Source organism: Entelurus aequoreus, linkage group LG02, assembly GCF_033978785.1.
Source record: "Entelurus aequoreus isolate RoL-2023_Sb linkage group LG02, RoL_Eaeq_v1.1, whole genome shotgun sequence".
NCBI classification, from domain to species: domain Eukaryota; kingdom Metazoa; phylum Chordata; class Actinopteri; order Syngnathiformes; family Syngnathidae; genus Entelurus; species Entelurus aequoreus.
The window spans coordinates 59,093,029-59,110,680 of NC_084732.1; the positions used below are offsets into that span (position 1 = coordinate 59,093,029).

The 17,652-nt window shown below is 46.2% G+C and overlaps 1 protein-coding gene across 3 annotated transcripts in view; it reads right to left on the bottom strand.

The window, feature by feature from the left end:
* tpcn2 (two pore segment channel 2) overlaps window positions 1-17,652 on the bottom strand; it is a 164,566-nt gene that overhangs the window by 17,789 nt on the left and 129,125 nt on the right. For all 3 annotated transcript variants that reach the window (XM_062030168.1, XM_062030162.1, XM_062030154.1), the window contains 2 exons: window positions 11,486-11,559; window positions 118-223 (listed from right to left, as the gene is read on the bottom strand). In XM_062030168.1, the coding sequence (XP_061886152.1) occupies window positions 118-223; window positions 11,486-11,559 (180 nt within the window). The remainder of the gene's footprint in view (window positions 1-117; window positions 224-11,485; window positions 11,560-17,652) is intronic.

Consider the following 17,652-nt stretch of genomic DNA (forward strand, 5'->3'; position numbering starts at 1 on the left):
CGATGCCATGCTTAAGAAGTCTCGTCCTTAGTGAATACAAACAGCTGCACAATAAAGCTTCCTCGGACAAGAGTAAATGGAATGCATTCAACACAAAACATAGATCTTGTTACTTACAGCAAAGTCATCAAAGTTATTGGGCCAGTAGCCAAGCTGTTCATAGGTGCCACATTCAATGCTGAAGTTTGATGTGATGTTTTCCATTGTGGTATTAGACAGTACACTGTAAGTCAAACATAAACAACATGAAATAAAACATTAGGGGATACACACATACAGTCCTAGCCCATAACAACACAGAGCTAGTAGTGCTTCAAGTAAAATGTGGTGGATATACTGCCCCATCAATCATCAGTGATGATTTTTAAAATACTAGCTGATGTAAAATATGTTTGACGTTACATTCCGGTGCAACTCAAAACATTTGTATATCGTGTAAATGTTTGTTCATTCCAGCAATTAGATTTACAAGGTAAAACTAATAAATAACATAGGCTCATAACATGCAACTCAAGAGATTTCAAGCCTACTTTTGATATCATTTTAATGATTTTGGCTTGCAGCTTAACAAAACTTTGAATTGAAAATATCCCAAAAGATTTTGGTTTTCAAAAACTGTAAACACTGTATCAATTCGTTGTGGTGAAGAAGGAGCTGAGCCAGAAGGCAAAGCTCTCAATTTACCGGTGGATCTACGTTCCCATTCTCATCTATGGTCATGAGTTTTTGGGTTATGACCGAAAGGATAAGATCACAGGTACAAGCGGCCGAACTGAGTTTCCTCCGCCCTTAGAGAGCCCCGTACGTCATCATCATGGTGCCGATGAAGGCTGCCTCGGTGCTCTCGTGCGCTCTGTTTTGTTTGTTTTTGTGCATAAATTGTGTGTCCGGGTGCTCTTACACCCGCGAAGAGCTACTGAACATCAGATCCATCATCCCTATGAACTTGTTACCAGTCATCTTAACGTCAGCTGCGGATTTGGTCCATTCTGTGATCAAAAGAGGGAGACCGCACCGAAGAGGGAAGCGTGCGGGCGCCCTTGTCCGTCTCTGCAGACGGGGATTACGCACGCCTCTACTAGGCATCTTTCTCTCAAACGTCCGCTCACTTGCCAACAAGATGGACGAGCTAGCGTTGCTGATGAGAAGGAACAAGGACTTTTCCTCATCTTGTGTGTTGTGCTTCACGGAGACATGGCTGAGCGCAAGTGTCCCGGACAGCGCGGTTCAACTGGATGGCTTTCATCTTCTCCGCGCTGACAGAGACGCAGAGCTCTCCGGCAAAAAAAAGAGGCGGTGGAGTCTGCTTCTTTGTCAACAACTGCTGGTGTAAAGACGTGACAGTGATATCACAACACTTCTCTCCTTCTCTTGAATATATCTTCATTCACTGTAAGCTCTTTTACTCACCGCGTGAGATAATTTCATTCATTCTGGTGGCTGTTTACATCCCACCCGGCGCGGACGTGCGTGACGCTCAGCGCACGCTTGCAGGACAGATTTTACATGTGGAATGGTCTTTTCCGGACTCCTTTGTTATCGTGCTTGGTGACTTTAACAAGGGAAATTTGAGCCAGGAATTACCAAAGTATAGACAGTTTATTAAATGCCCGACCAGAGAGGAGAACACTTTGGATCACTGTTACACTACATTGAGCAAGGCTTTTCATGCAGTCCCGCGCGCTGCTCTTGGAATATCAGATCACGTGATGGCGCACTTAATCCCTTCATACAGACAGAGACTGAAACTGGCTAGACCTGTTATGAGGACCATTAAGTGTTTCACCGCCGAGTCTGTGGACGAGTTGCGTGCATGTTGGGAGACGACAGACTGGGAGGCAATTGGAGCGGCCACGGACAATCTGGACGAGTATACGGACACTGTGACCTCATACATACAGTTCAATGAGGCGCGCATCATTCCAACGCGCACCAGGGCTTGTTATAACAACGACAAGCCCTGGTTCACACCCAAGCTCCGACAGCTGCGCAAGAAGGAGGCTGCGTGGAGAAGCGAGGACCGGAGTACCTACAGAAAAGCGAAGTACCACTTCAACAGGGAAGTGGTGAAAGCTAAATCTGTGTACTCTAACCGTCTACAGGAACAGTTCCGCTACAATGATTCTGCGGCTGTTTGGAGAGGGCTAAGGGCCCTTACGAACTATAAGCCCAAAACCCCCCAGGCCCTGAATGACCGGACTCTCGCTCAGGGCCTCAACACACATTACTGTCGTCATGAACGGCCTTCAGCTCATCAAAGCCCTGCTCCCCCCACCATCACCCTCCCCACCAATGCCAGCACTTTAAAGGAGTTAAAGGACTCCAAGGACATCACAGGACTGTAAAGGAACTCTCCATACGAGAAGAGGATGTACGCCGGCAGTTCTTGAAGCTGAATACGCGGAAGGCCCCCGGGCCGGATGGTGTCTCCCCCTCCACTCTCAGACACTGTGCGGATCAGCTGGCTCCTGTCTTCACTGACATTTTTAACACCTCTCTGGAGCAATGCCGCGTGCCGTCCTGCTTTAAGACCTCCACCATTTTCCCTGTCCCCAAGAAAGCACGGATCACAGGACTAAATGACTACAGGCCGGTTGCGCTGACGTCTGTGGTCATGAAGTCCTTTGAGCGCTTGGTCCTGCCCCATCTTAAGGACATCACCGCCCCCCTCCTGGACCCACTGCAGTTCGCCTATAGAGCCAACAGGTCTGTGGATGATGCAGTGAACCTGGCCCTCCACTTCATCCTGGAGCATCTGGACTCCCCAGGAACCTATGCTAGGATCCTGTTTGTGGACTTCAGCTCTGCCTTCAACACCATCCTCCCTGGACTGCTACGAGGCAAGCTCTACCAGCTCAGCGTGCCCGACTCCCTATGCAGTTGGATCAATGACTTCCTGACCTGACAGACCGAAGACAGCACGTGCGGCTGGGGAAGATTGTCTCAGACAGTCGAACTACGAACACTGGTACTCCTCAGGGCTGTGTACTCTCCCCCTGGCTCTTCTCCCTGTATACAAACTGCTGCACCTCTAGTCACTATTCCGTAAAACTGCTCATCCCCCCTCACCCTGATTGACTCTCCCACCCCCATCCCCATTGTGGACTCCTTCCGTTTCTTGGGCACCACCATCACCCAAGACCTCAAGTGGGAGCCGACAATCAGCTCCCTCATCAAGAAGGCGCAGCAGAGGATGTACTTCCTGCGGCAGCTGAGGAAACTTAAGGTGCCGACCGAGATGCTGGTGCAGTTTTACTCAGCCATCATAGAGTCCATCCTGACCTCCTCCATCACAGTGTGGTTCCCCGGCGCCACAGTCCAGGATAAGCATAGACTGCAGCGCATCGTACATGCTGCTGAGAAGGTGATTGGCTGCAAGCTCCCATCCCTCCAGGACTTGTTCTCCTCCAGGACCAGGAGGCGTGTGGGTCAGATCACAGCTGACTCTTCTCACCCTGGACACACACTATTCTCCCCTCTCCCCTCAGGCAGAAGACTACACTCCATCCAGACCCACACCTCCCGCAACCTGAACAGTTTTTTCCCCTCGGCCATCAGGCACATGAACAATAACTCCTAACAGTAGCTCCTTGAATTCCTTCTAAGTCTATAACAAGATCTGATAGTTCAGTTACAGCTCTTTTTATTACCAAATATGTGTTATATGTGTTTTATGTTGCACGATTGCACCAAGAAAAATTCCTAGTTTGTGAACCTGTTCTCAAACAATGGCAATAAAACTATTCTGATTCTGATTCTAAGATAGGGTGAGAAGCTCTGTCATCCGGGGGGAGCTCAAAGTAAAGCCGCTGCTCCTCCACATCGAGAGGAGCCAGAGAGGTGGTTCGGGCATCTGGTCGGGATTGCCACCCGAACGCCTTCCTAGAAGGTGTGTTTAGGGCACGTCCGACCGGCAGGAGGCCACGGGGAAGACCCAGGACACGTTGGGAAGACTGTGGCTGTGTCCCAATTCAGGGTCTGCATCCTTCGGAGGGCCCGGCCTACGCAGCCTCAGAAGGCTGGACCTTCGGAGGCACCTCCGAAGGATGGGTCACCCGTTGTTAAATGGTGTCCCATTTAACAACGACAGTCTAACCTGCGGAGGATACTTACATTTGAAAGAGTATTCGCTGCCGCTGCCGGTGCCGCTGCTTGTATTTGCTGCCATCGTCAAAAAGATCCGGGTTGAACAAAGGCGCGCAAAGCATCTTGGGATATGGGCGCATTCGTCGGCTGCATTTGGAGGAGCCTTCGAATTTGAATGAATGAACAGCGTTGTGACGTAAGCGGCCTTCAAATTCGCCCTTCGAAGGATGCAGACCCTGAATTGGGACACAGCTTATGTCTCCCGGCTGGCCTGGGAACGCCTCCGGATCCCCCAGGAGGAGCTGGACAAAGTGGCTGGGGAGAGGGAAGTCTGGGCTTCTCTGCTTAGGCTGCTGTCCCTGTGACTCGACCTCAGATAAGCGGAAGAAGATGGATGGATGGAAAAACTGTAAACTGTGATCATGAAAATGATAATAAAAGCTTGACATATTTTACTTTGTATGTAATGAGTTTATATTGGTTTCACATTTGAAGTTGCATTGCTGAAATGAATGGACTTTTGCACGATATTCAAATTGTTTGAGTTTCACCTGTATAGATGTATGTTGTTCATGCAAAATATATTCCTTATTTGAGAAGAATAAGAACACTGTTGCACAGTGTAGTACAAATGTACTTTGAATTGAACAAATAACATATTTAAATTTGGAAAATGTAAAGGGGCTGTTTGCAACTTGGTCACCCTTTTCAAACCCAAAAATATATCAGGAACACCACCGGTTAGCTTATGTTACCATTAGTGGTTTACCACAACATATCCATATTGAGGTGTCAAGTGACGCACTTTGTCCAGTATTTTTTATTAAGTAAGTGGCCAACAGAGCCGATTATTTTGTTTTCATGTTCCGGGTTGGTGCGCCCTATCTAAGAAAAAGATAAACTGTGAAGTCTGACGACAGTTTTGACTCAGCAGTTTTGCCACAGTAGCCAACACGCACGTAGCAGTCACCTTGTCCGTGCAGTAGATAACTAAAGTAAGTATATAAAAGTTAAAACAGAAGTGTTCTGCTGTCTAGGGTTGCATTAAGCGCAATATTCATGTGTGTGTTTGTTTCGTTAATTAGTGCAATTGGTCTGAGGTCGATCACACGTCATTCAATGAGGATATTACATATCCGGTTTGCACCTTTCCGTAGGAGAAGAGAGGTATGTGGCTTAAAACTATTCGTGGCATGTCATGTATTCCACTTTAATGAGCTGTGTGTGTGTGTGTGATGCTTTTATTTAATGATAAATTAGCATAGAAACAATAATCTCATCGAGAGGAGATCTCCTTCAGAAATAAAGCACAAATGCCAGTTATATTAAGGAAACAAATAACCTCCCCTCTTTTTGTCAGTCGTTTTCATAGTGAGAAAAGTTGGGGACCTGCTCTGTCATATAGCTGCACACTGATTTTATTCTGTTTTAAGTTAAGCAGGACATACCCCTGTTAAAGAAATATGTTTATTTTTATTAAGTTAAGCAGTTTTATTAAGTTTTTTTTGAGACAAAAAAAAACGTGCACTTAATTCTTACGGTCACCAAGTTTTGAGCAAATCAATGACTTGCAGTTTAGTGAAACATTTAGAAAACGTTTCTGTATAACATTCCGCCGGTCCCGCAGCGCCGCATGACTGACTCTTCTGTCCTGTTTTCTGCCTCGCAGGTCCCGACGCGCCCAGTACAGGTGCGGCGCAGGTTGCGCGCGCCACAGGCCGGTTCCACGGCCCCGGACAGTTAATCATCCGTGTGCTTCTTTACAGGTCCCGGCTGCTGCCGACACAGTGCTTCCCGTGCAGACGGCCCCTCAAACGCCTGGGCAGGCGTGCTGGAGGCGTGGGCAGCCCGGTCACGTGCGTCAGAGACCTCCGCGCATGGAGGTGGGGCGGGTGGTCCGGGTTGTCGGCCCTCCGGCGCCCTCCCCCAGCCTGGGTGAGATGTACTGTATTCCGGTAAGGATACAAGGGAGTACACACCGGGCGATGGTGGATTCGGGCTGTGAGCAATCCATAATCCACCAGAACCTGGTTCGACCCGGGGCTTTGAGACAGGCAGCATGGGTGAAAATTAGATGTGTTCATGGGGATGTGCACGAATACCCCGTGGTGCCGGTGGAAATTTGATGCGACAAACAAAAATATAGTGTCAAGGTTGCTGTAAGTGCGCACCTTACGCACCCCTTAATCCTAGGTACCAATTGGGCGGGGTTTGACGAGTTAGTGACGCAGTGTGCAGGGGTGCGTTCACGACCATTAGTAAAAGGGAAAATCTGTGCTGTTCTTAGCAGCGACGCGGGTTCATCGGACACTGCCAAGGGGGAGGGGAAAATGCCGGGGGCTTCGCGGGAATCCCCCCCGGCCGACCACTGGCACCCCACGGAAGACTTCCCACTTGAGCAGTCTCGGGATGACACTCTGCAGACCAAGCAATTTCTATTGATGGTCAGCTGGTGCGCCTGGGAACAGCGCGGGTATTCCCTCACTTTGCTTTAATTAGAGATAGATTATACAGAGTGAGTCGTGACACTCAAACAGGAGAGGAAATCACCCAGTTGTTGGTGCCGAAAGGCCGTCGGGAAATGGTTTTCCAGGCGGCACACTTTCACCCAATGGCATGGGGTATGATAAAACACTCCACCGGGTAATGGTCCGTTTCTATTGGCCAGGCATCCGGGCAGACGTGCGCCGCTGGTGCGTGGCCGCCCGGACTGCCAGCTGCTCAATCCAGCGGCCACCCCCAGGGCGCCTTTGCGCCCATTACCACTCATAGAGGTCCCGTTTGAGCGGATTGGCATGGACCTCGTCGGATCATTTCACCCGAGCACACGGGGATATCGTTTTGCGCTAGTCCCGGTGGATTACGCAACTCGCTATCCCGAAGCAGTGCCGCTGCGGTCCATCTCTGCAAAAAGTGTAGCGCAAGCGCTGTTTCAGGTCATCTCCCGAGTCGGAATCCCGAAAGAGATTCTGACTGACCAGGGCACATCCTTTATGTCACGCACGATAAAGGAGCTGTACGGATTATTGGGAATCAAATCCATTCGGACCAGCGTCTACCACCTGCAGCTGAATAGGACATTGAAATCCATGATCCGTAAGTTCGTGCATGAGGACAAACCAAATTGGCATAAATGGTTGGATCCCCTGTTATTTGCAGTGCGGGAGGTTCCCCAGGCCTTCACGGGGTTTTGAATTATTGTACGGCAGGAAGCCGCACAGGGTTTTGGACCTCGTTAAGGAAAAATGGGAGGAAGGTCCAAGATACAATACGTTATAGACCTGAGGGCAAAACTCCACACGTTGGGTCCCTTGTCACGCGAGAATTTGCTCCGGGCCCAGGAACGTCAGCAGCGCCTATATAACAGGGGGACGCCGCTAAGAAAATTTTCACCGGGAGAGAAAGTGCTTGTTTTACTCCCGACATCCAGCTCTAAATTACTCGCCAAGTGTCAAGGACCTTTTGTGGTCACACGGCGAGTGAATGATGTGGATTATGAGGTCCGGCGTTCGGACCGGGGCAGAGACACCCAAATTTACCACCTGAACCTCCTGAAAGAATGGAGGGAGGCGGAGCCTGTTTCCATGGTGACAACGGTTGAGGAGAGGGAGAAGCTTGGGCCGGAGGTCCCGCGCTCCGACCAGCCCTCCCCCCTCCTGTGATAATTGTCTCCAGAGTCATGGGAAAAAAACGGCGTTCTCCACTCCGGAACGTTTATACCAATTCGTGACACTTCCGTTCGGCTTGTTTGGTGCGTCCGCCACATTTCAGAGACTCATGGACTCAAGTCCCTGAGGCGGGCGGGGCTCACTGCCAACCCGGCGAAGTGCGCGGTTGGCCGGCGGGAGGTACAGTATCTGGGGTGCCACTTAGGAGGAGGGCAGGTGCGCCCACAGGTAGATAAAACAGCAGCAATTGCGGCCTGCCTGACTCCCAAGACGAAAAAAGAGGTGAGGCAGTTTTTGGGACTGGCAGGTTACTACTGGAGGTTTATCCCCCGGTTTACCGACCTGACCAGCCCATTAACTGACCTCACCCGAAAGGGTGCTCCAGAACTGGTCCAGTGGACGGAGCAGTGCCAGCAGACGTTTGAGCGGGTTAAGAAGGCCCTCTGCGAGGAGCCGGTCCTGCACATGCCTGATTTTTCTCTCCCGTTCTGTTTGCAGGCTGACGCGTCGGGCAGAGGGCTGGGAGCTGTTTTGTCCCAGCAGACCGCCCGGTGCTATGCATCAGTTGAAAACTCTCACACCAGAATAGTTTTATTGCCATTGTTTGTGAACGGGTTCACAAACTAGGAATCTTTCTTGGTGCAAACGTGCGACATAAAACACATATAACACATATTTGGTAATAAAAAGAGCTGTAACTGAGCTATCAGATAGACTTAGAAGGAATTCAAGGAATTCAAGGAGCTGCTGTTAGGAGTTATTGTTCATGTGCCTGATGGCCGAACGGAAAAAACTGTTCAGGTGGCGGGAGGTGTGGGTCTGGATGGAGCGTAGTCTCCTGCCTGAGGGGAGAGGGGAGAATAGTGTGTGTCCAGGGTGAGAAGAGTCAGCTGTGATCTGACCCACACGCCTCCTGGTCCTGGAAGAGAACAAGTCCTGGAGGGATGGGAGCTTGCAGCCAATCACCTTCTCAGCAGCATGTACGATGCGCTGCAGTCTATTCTTATCCTGGACTGTGGCGCCGGGGAACCACACTGTGATGGAGAAGGTCAGGATGGACTCTATGATGGCTGAGTAAAACTGCACCAGCATCTCGGTCGGCACCTTAAGTTTCCTCAGCTGCCGCAGGAAGTACATCCTCTGCTGGGCCTTCTTGATGAGGGAGCTGATGGTCAGCTCCCACTTGAGGTCCTGGGTGATGGTGGTGCCCAAGAAACGGAAGGAGTCCACAATGGGGACGGGGGTGGGAGAGTCAGTCAGGGTGAGGGGGGATGGTGGGGCTGTGACTTTCCTGAAGTCCATGATCATCTCCACTGTTTTCTGGGCGTTCAGCTCCAGGTTGTTGAGGTACAGCACAGTGGAGAGGGAGGGCCTCGCCATCCGGTGGGTGGTCGGTGCCCTCCGGTACTACCTCCTGGGGCGCTCATTCGGCCTCTGCTCGGACCACAAACCCCTCCAGTGGCTCCACCACATGAAGGATGCCAACACGCGGATCACCCGTTGGTATCTAGCTTTGCAACCCTACAACTTCAGAGTGATCCACAGGCTGGGGGCGCAGATGGCCGTGGCTGACTTCCTCTCCTGCGCCCAGGGGGTAGACGCGGCCGGACGGCTTCCCAGCCTGAGCCTAGCGGTGGAGGTATGTGGAGGGGGGCGTGGTCTGCGGGCCTGCCGCGGAGCAGGGTGTGTAAGGACCGGCCTCGAAGCCAGCGGCAGGTGAGGGGATTGCCCAGCTGGGGCTGGTTATCTAATCACCTGTCACCCTTATTAGCAGCAGCCGGACCGAGACACGTTGTTGGAGTTGGAGTTGTTGGTGAGCAGACGCACGGACACGCACAGAGAGAGACACGCCGGACTGGAAAGTCAAACATATATTGCTGGAAAGCAAGCGGTTTATGTCAATAAAAGACTTGATTCAAACTGTCTACCGGACTCCCGAAGATCTGTCGGTATCAGGAGAACCCACCACAAGAGGGAAACCTCCACAATATATATAAAATATAAATATATATACTGTATATATATATAAATATTTATATACACACACACACACACACACACATATAGCCCTTTGAGACACTTGTGATTTAGGGCTATATATATATAAACATTGATTGATTGATTGATTGATATATATAATATATATATCTATATCTATATATATATATATAAATATATATATCCATCTTCCTCCACTTGTCCCTCTCAGGGTCTAGGGGGGTGCTGGATCCTATCCCACTGCACTCAGGCGGAAAGCCGGGTACACCCTGGACAAGTCGCTACCTCATTGCAGTGCCAACACAGATAGACAGACAACATTCACACTCACATTCACACACTAGGGCCAATTTAGTGTTGTCAATCAACCTATCCCCAGGTGCATGTCTCTGGAGGTGGGAGGAAGCCGGAGAACCTGGAGGGAACCCACGCAGTCACAGGGAGAACATGCAAACTCCACACAGAAAGTCCCCAAGCCCGGGGTTCGAACCCAGGACCTTTGTATTATATATAATTTAAATATATATTTATATATGTATATGTAATTATATTCATTTAATATAAAACAGACGTTTTTGTTAACATGTTAAAAATACAAGCATGTTTACCACATAAAGAGTGAACTGAACTGAAGTGAACTGAAGATTCCTTTCTTTCATGAAGACAAGAATATAAACTGGTGTATTACCTGATTCTGATGACTTGCATTGATTGGAATCAGACAGTAGTGCTGATAACGTCTGCATTTTCAAATGGAGGAGAAATAAAGCCCTCCTTTCTGTCCAATACCACATGAAAGTAGTTGCTTTTTGGCATCTTATTTGTCCAGCTTCGATAATCGTTTTTATAAATTTCACAAGAAACACACTGGAGGCAAAATCCGTATTTTGCTAGCTTGTGTGCGCTGGCTTTCTGAGACTCTTATTTTGTTAGCGCAGGCAGGATGGCACAGCACTTTTATTGTTAAGACATGAACTGTGCGGTCGTTCCTTAGACATTTGACAGCAGGTACGGCGCAAGTTTGATCAAATAAAAAGTGTTTCCTGCAATTCTGCTGGTCGTTTTTTTTCTTCACACTGAGCTCGCAGCAAGCACCTTCATTTTACAAGATTCTCGGGTGCTGTGAATGTCAATCAAGTGACGAAAGTGACGTCATAGTGAAGATTGATGATCGCTAATTATTAGGTCTACTTTTTTAATCCCTTGCTGGCAATGGACTGACACTCCCTGCGGGATCGACCTAATGGGCACCCTGACCTGAATGAACTAGAGCATTCATAGACATTGAAGAAATATAGTGAGAAAACTTGAATTGTAATATTTGACACCATGTTCAAGAATTACAGTACATCCATCCATCCATCCATCCACTTTCTACCGCTTATCCCTTTCGGGGTCGCGGGGGTGCTGGAGCCTATCTCAGCTACAATTGGGCGGAATTACAATTATACAAAAATAAGCTTTTGGAAATGAACTACTTCTTTCATATTTTTACCTGACAGGCTGTTGTTTTGGGGATAATCCCAGGTGTCACATGACAAGCACTCCAAAAGGTTTTCTATACTTACTCAGGGACTTGATATGACATGTATTCATACTGTATTGGGTAAAGTTGGTAATCTAAAGATTTTATCTAAATTTGCTATCATGTGTTTGATAAGCTCTTTTCAAATTGCAAACAAACATCATTAGTCAGAAACATTTTGGTGTTTTTTAGTCAGATGACTTCATACCTCATGTGTGCCGGTGGTTTAATGACTCCTTCAAACAGCCAAATGCCAAATACAGCAAAGACATAATAGACCACCTGTAAGGAACAATGTGCATTTTAATATTGATTTATCATCTTATCTTCTCGTTTTACTATGCCAAATAATTAAAATGTACTCTTAGCTCATCTTTGCATATATATAGTTTGATAAGGACAATATTTTCCTAATTTTTAATGATTCATCTAGGTATACCTTAGCATTGATCAGGAAATTACATGGTTTGTAGTTAGCATGCAGTGCTGGAAGAATGCAGTCAAAGCAATCGTTTTGAGGCCGGCACAGTATCATTGGCATTGTGTGTGTACATCCAAAGACAGGTCAAGACAATGTTTTTACGGAAGTTGAAAAAGTTGCAAAGACGATACACACAATGGTTAAAGTTCCTGCTAAGCCTGGGCAATAAATCGATTTTATTGATCAAATTGATTTTTTTGTTCCAGACGATTTAAAACAAAAAAATCTATCTTGGTCCGGCATATTTTTGCCCCCATAAATTTCCGTAGTTTTCCTTAGCAGATTGACACCCCTTGCAAAACATGACTCGAGAACAAGAAGTGTGTTCCCAAAAAAGAACAGTAGTGAGGCCGAATAAATCAATATTCCATAAAAGGCATTCACTTGATGATACAAGCACAAACTTTGGCACAGAGTAAGTATAGGACCCATTTTTTTTTTTTTTAGAAGAGCATTTTACCCAACTGAAAATTCAAGATGGGCATCAGTTTTCCAGATGAATGTCTTGTAAAATAGGAGAAAAGAGTTTTCAGTTTAAAATGTGTATAAACACATACAAACCCCGTTTCCATATGAGTTGGGAAATTGTGTTAGATGTAAATATAAACGGAATACAATGATTTGCAAATCATTTTCAACCCATATTCAATTGAATGCACTACAAAGACAAGATATTTGATGTTAAAACTCATAATTTTTTTTATTTTTTTCAAATAATAATAAACTTAGAATTTCATGGCTGTAACACGTACCAAAGTAGTTGGGAAAGGGCATGTTCACCACTGTGTTACATGGCCTTTCCTTTTAACAACACTCAGTAAACGTTTGGGAACTGAGGAGACACATTTTTTAAGCTTCTCAGGTGGAATTCTTTCCAATTCTTGCTTGATGTACAGCTTAAAGGCCTACTGAAATGATTTTTTTTTAATTTAAACGGGGATAGCAGATCCATTCTGTGTCATACTTGATCATTTCGCGATATTGCCATATTTTTGCTGAAAGGATTTAGTAGAGAACATCGACGATAAAGTTCGCAACTTTTGGTCGCTGATAAAAAAAGCCTTGCCTGTACCGGAAGTAGCGTGACGTCGCAGGTTGAAAGGCTCCTCACATTTCCCCATTGTTTACACCAGTAGCGAGAGCGATTCGGACAGAGAAAGCGACAATTACCCTAATAATTTGAGCCAGGATGAAAGATTTGTGGATGAGGAACGTGAGAGTGAAGGACTAGAGTGCAGTGCAGTACGTATCTTTTTTCGCTCTGACCGTAACTTAGGTACAAGGGCTCATTGGATTCCACACTTTCTCCTTTTTCTATTGTGGATCACGGATTTGTATTTTAAACCACCTCGGATACTATATCCTCTTGAAAATGAGAGTCGAGAACGCAAAATGGACATTCACAGTGACTTTTATCCCCACGACAATACATCGGCGAAGCACTTTAGCTACGGAGCTAACGTGATAGCATCGGGCTTAACTGCAGATAGAAACAAAAGAAATAAGCCCCTGACTGGAAAGATAGACAGAAAATCAACAATACTATTAAACCATGGACCTGTAACTACACGGTTAATGCTTTCCAGCCTGGCGAAGCTTAACAATGCTGTTGCTAACGACGCCATGGAAGCTAACTTAGCTACGGGACCTCACAGAGCTATGCTAAAAACATTAGCTATCCACCTACGCCAGCCAGCCCTCATCTGCTCATCAACACCCGTGCTCACCTGCGTTCCAGCGATCGACGGAGCGACGAAGGACTTCACCCGATCATCGATGCGGTCGGCGGCTAGCGTCGGATAGCGCGTCTGCTATCCAAGACAAAGTCCTCTTGGTTGTGTTGCTGCAGCCAGCCGCTAATACACCGATCCCACCTACTGCTTTCTTCTTTGCAGTCTTCATTGTTCATTAAACAAATTGCAAAAGATTCCCCAACACAGATGTCCAGAATACTGTGGAATTTTGCGATGAAAACAGAGCTTTTTGTATTGGATACAATGGTGTCCGAATACTTCCGTTTCAACGATTGACGTCACGCGCATACGTCATCATACATAGACGTTTTCAACCGGAAGTTTCGCGGGAAATTTAAAATTGCACTTTATAAGTTAACCCGGCCGTATTGGCATGTGTTGCAATGTTAAGATTTCATCATTGATATATAAACTATCAGACTGCGTGGTCGGTAGTAGTGCGTTTCAGTAGGCCTTTAATGGTGCCTTCACAGATGTGTAAGTTACCCATGTCTTGGGCACTAATACATCACAACAATCCGGATGGTTCTTTTCCTCTTTGGTCCGGAGGACACGACGTCCACAGTTTCCAAAAACAATTTGAAATGTGGACTCGTCAGACCACAGAACACTTTTCCACTTTGTATCAGTCCATCTTAGATGAGCTCAGGCCCAGCGAAGCCGACGGCGTTTCTGGGTGTCGTTGATAAACGGTTTTCGCCTTGCATAGGAGAGTTTTAACTTGCACTTACAGATGTAGCGACCAACTGTAGTTACTGACAGTGGGTTTCTGAAGTGTTCCTGAGCCCATGTGGTGATATCCTTTACACACTGATGTCGCTTGTTGATGCAGTACAGCCTGAGGGATCGAAGGTCACAGGCTTAGCAGCTTACGTGCAGTGATTCCTCCAGATTCTCTGAACCCTTTGATGATATTACGGACCGTAGATGACGAAATCCCTAAATTCCTTGCAATAGCTGGTTGAGAAAGGTTTTTCTTAAACTGTTCAACTATTTGCTCACGCATTTGTTGACAAAGTGGTGACCCTCGCCCCATCCTTGTTTGTGAATGACTGAGGATTTCATGGAATCTACTTTTATACCCAATCATGGCACCCACCTGTTCCCAATTAGCCTGTTCACCTGTGGGATGTTCCAAATAAGTGTTTGATGAGCATTCCTTAACTTTATCAGTATTTATTGCCACCTTTCCCAACTTCTTTGTCACGTGTTGCTGGCATCAAATTCTAAAGTTAATGATTATTTGCAAAAAAGGTTTATCAGTTTGAACATCAACTATGTTGTCTTTGTAGTATATTCAACTGAATATGCAAATCATTGTATTCCGTTTATATTTACATCAAACACAATTTCCCAACTCATATGGAAACGGGGTTTGTACATACCATTGATCCAAACATTAAATGGAGTGTATTTTATAATATACATTTTTTGACAATTATATTACAAAATGGCCACAAGTTTTTAAGATGTGTGTAGTTAACATGCAGTGCTGGAAGAATGCAGTCGAAGTAATAATTTTGAGGCCGGTAAAGTATCATTAACATTGTGTGTGTACACCCAAAGACAGGTCAAAACAATACTACCTGTAACTCAAAATCTTTTGGAGCTGTTTTACAAAATCATCACATCTAGGATTATTTATTTAAATGCTGCGGCTAAGCGTTATCATTTTAAAATAAGAGTGTTGTCCCTTAGCATTCAAAACAGTGGTTATTCATCCAGACTTTTTTCCCCAGGGATGGCACCTAATTATGCAAGGGTGGCACACGTGAAACAGTCAGTCTACCCCAGGAGCAGCTGTAGCTACTTTAGTAGTTTACCACGGTTATCGCCACCAAGTATGGAGTGAATTTGTATAAGATAACATCATGCGACACACACCCATGACACACAACGGCAGCACTCAATCCAATATGGAATTTGAGACCTTTAGCCAGTGGTGGGCCGTCAAGGCCAGCAAGGCCTTTAATTTACTTTCCCTAAATATCTAAAAGTATTCATATTCTCTTCATGTCATACTATGCGCCTTCCAGTGCTGTTGTTTTTAGGTTAGAGTTTGTATCCAATCAAAAATCAGCTATCTTATGTTGCCATGCTGTACGAAATCTGCCTGGGGCCTTCAGAATCAACAATGTAGGCGTCTGTGCACTGTCAGTGAACGGACACATACAGGTGATAGACAATTGCCATAGCCAATCAGATCACAAGTTGTCAGTAAGGCCTTCTAGCTGGCCCTGACATTTCCGCATCCTTTGATTGGATACTCACTTGGGAGTCCCAAGTGAGTATCCAATCACAAGTTGCGAAAACAGGAAGTGGCACCGGAGCCATACGAGGCATAGAAAGCCACAGAAAAATGTTGATTAGGTTGCAGATATATATTTGCAAAGCCATTTACAAGAAGGATACTTAAGACAAACTACACCTTGTGAGACAAGTTCGGCCGACACCGGAAGCTATCCTGGCGGTGAAATGGTTTGCCCGTGACTTTCCACGAAACAACAAACTACGACCAACTACCGACTACGACGGTACCACTGGCTTATAGGGCGTCAAATGGGTGTTACAAAATTGTGAGTTCAAATATCTTATTTCTTTATTTTTCTTCCATTTGTTTTATACAATTCTTTTAATTTTGACAGTACCACGTAAGATATATTCTAATTGCTGAAGCGGGTTTATTGAATGTTAAATGCGCCGAAAAATAGACTGTTTTGTACACTGTTGAGGGGGTTCAATGCGCAGTAGTGTGCAAGTGGGTTTCTGTATAGTATCTCCAACCGTGTCCATGTGGTGACATAAATTACGGTATTTTGAGAGGTGAAGTCGGACTAAGTAGGACATCACTGAAGGCCTATGTGAGAAACTGCCTTTAGCAATATGGAATATAACAATCTTGGAATTGGAGAATAATATAGATGCGGACATCAATGTTCAGGAATAATTGTTTTTATTATACAGATGAAACCAATTAAAACAATAAATAGAAATACACATTTTAAAACATTTAAAAACACAGAGGACCACACAACTCACGTAGTGTTAAAAGCCAGAGAATAAAAGTGGGTCTTAAGACGAGACTTAAAACACTCCACAGTGGGAGCAGTTTGAACATGGAGGGGCAGAGTGTTCCAGAGCTTAGGGCTGACCACAGAGAAGGCCCTGTGTCCTCTGGCTATAAGTCTCGTCTTGGGCATCACGAGCTGGAGCAGGCTCTCGGACCTCAGAGCGTGCGCAGGAGTGTAAATTTGGATGAGGTCCGAGATATAATGAGGTGCCAGTCCGTGCAAAGCTTTAAAACCAAACTGCAACATTTTAAAATCAATTCTAAAATGAACAGGGAGCCGTGCAAAGTCTCAAGAATTGGGGTTATATGCTTGCGTTTCCTCGCCCCTGTTAAAAGTTGTGCTGCCGCGTTCTGGACTAACTGCAACCGGGAGAGAGCTTTTTGGCTAATGCCAGCATGAAGTGCATTGCAGTAGTCCAGGTGACTTGAAATAAAAGCATGTACGACTTGTTCAAAAAGGTTAAAAGATAAAAACGGTTTTAGTTTTGCTAAAAGTTGAAGATGATAAAAACACAATTTTAAAACACCTTTGACTTGTTTGTCAAGTTTAAAATCACTTTCTCAGTGACGCCAAGGCTGGTGACTTTGGGACACGCATAATTTTGCAATGGTCCCAAGTCAGTGAGGGCCGGACCAAAAACTACAATTTCCGTTTTTCCCTCATTCATTATTAACAATTTCTGGGCTAGCGTTGACGTCGCATAGACAGTTGAGAAGGGGTGTCAGGGGGCCGTGGCCTTTTGAAATCGGCATATAAATTTGGCAGTCGTCCGTATAAAAATTATAAGACACTCCATGCCTCTTAAAAATCTCTCCAAGAGGGGGGAGATAAAGAGCAAACAGGATGGGGCCCAGAATAGATCCCTGGGGGACATCACAGTAAAGCGGAGCAGAAGAAGAGGTGGCATCCCCCAGCCTGACAGAGAAGGACCTCTCTGACAGGTAGGATCTGAACCACTCCAATGCAGTCCCCCTGACGCCCACAGAGTCTCTCAGGCGGTCTAAAAGAATTGTGTGGTCGACTGTGTCAAAGGCAGCTGTGAGATCTAAAAGCACTAACATGGCAGAGC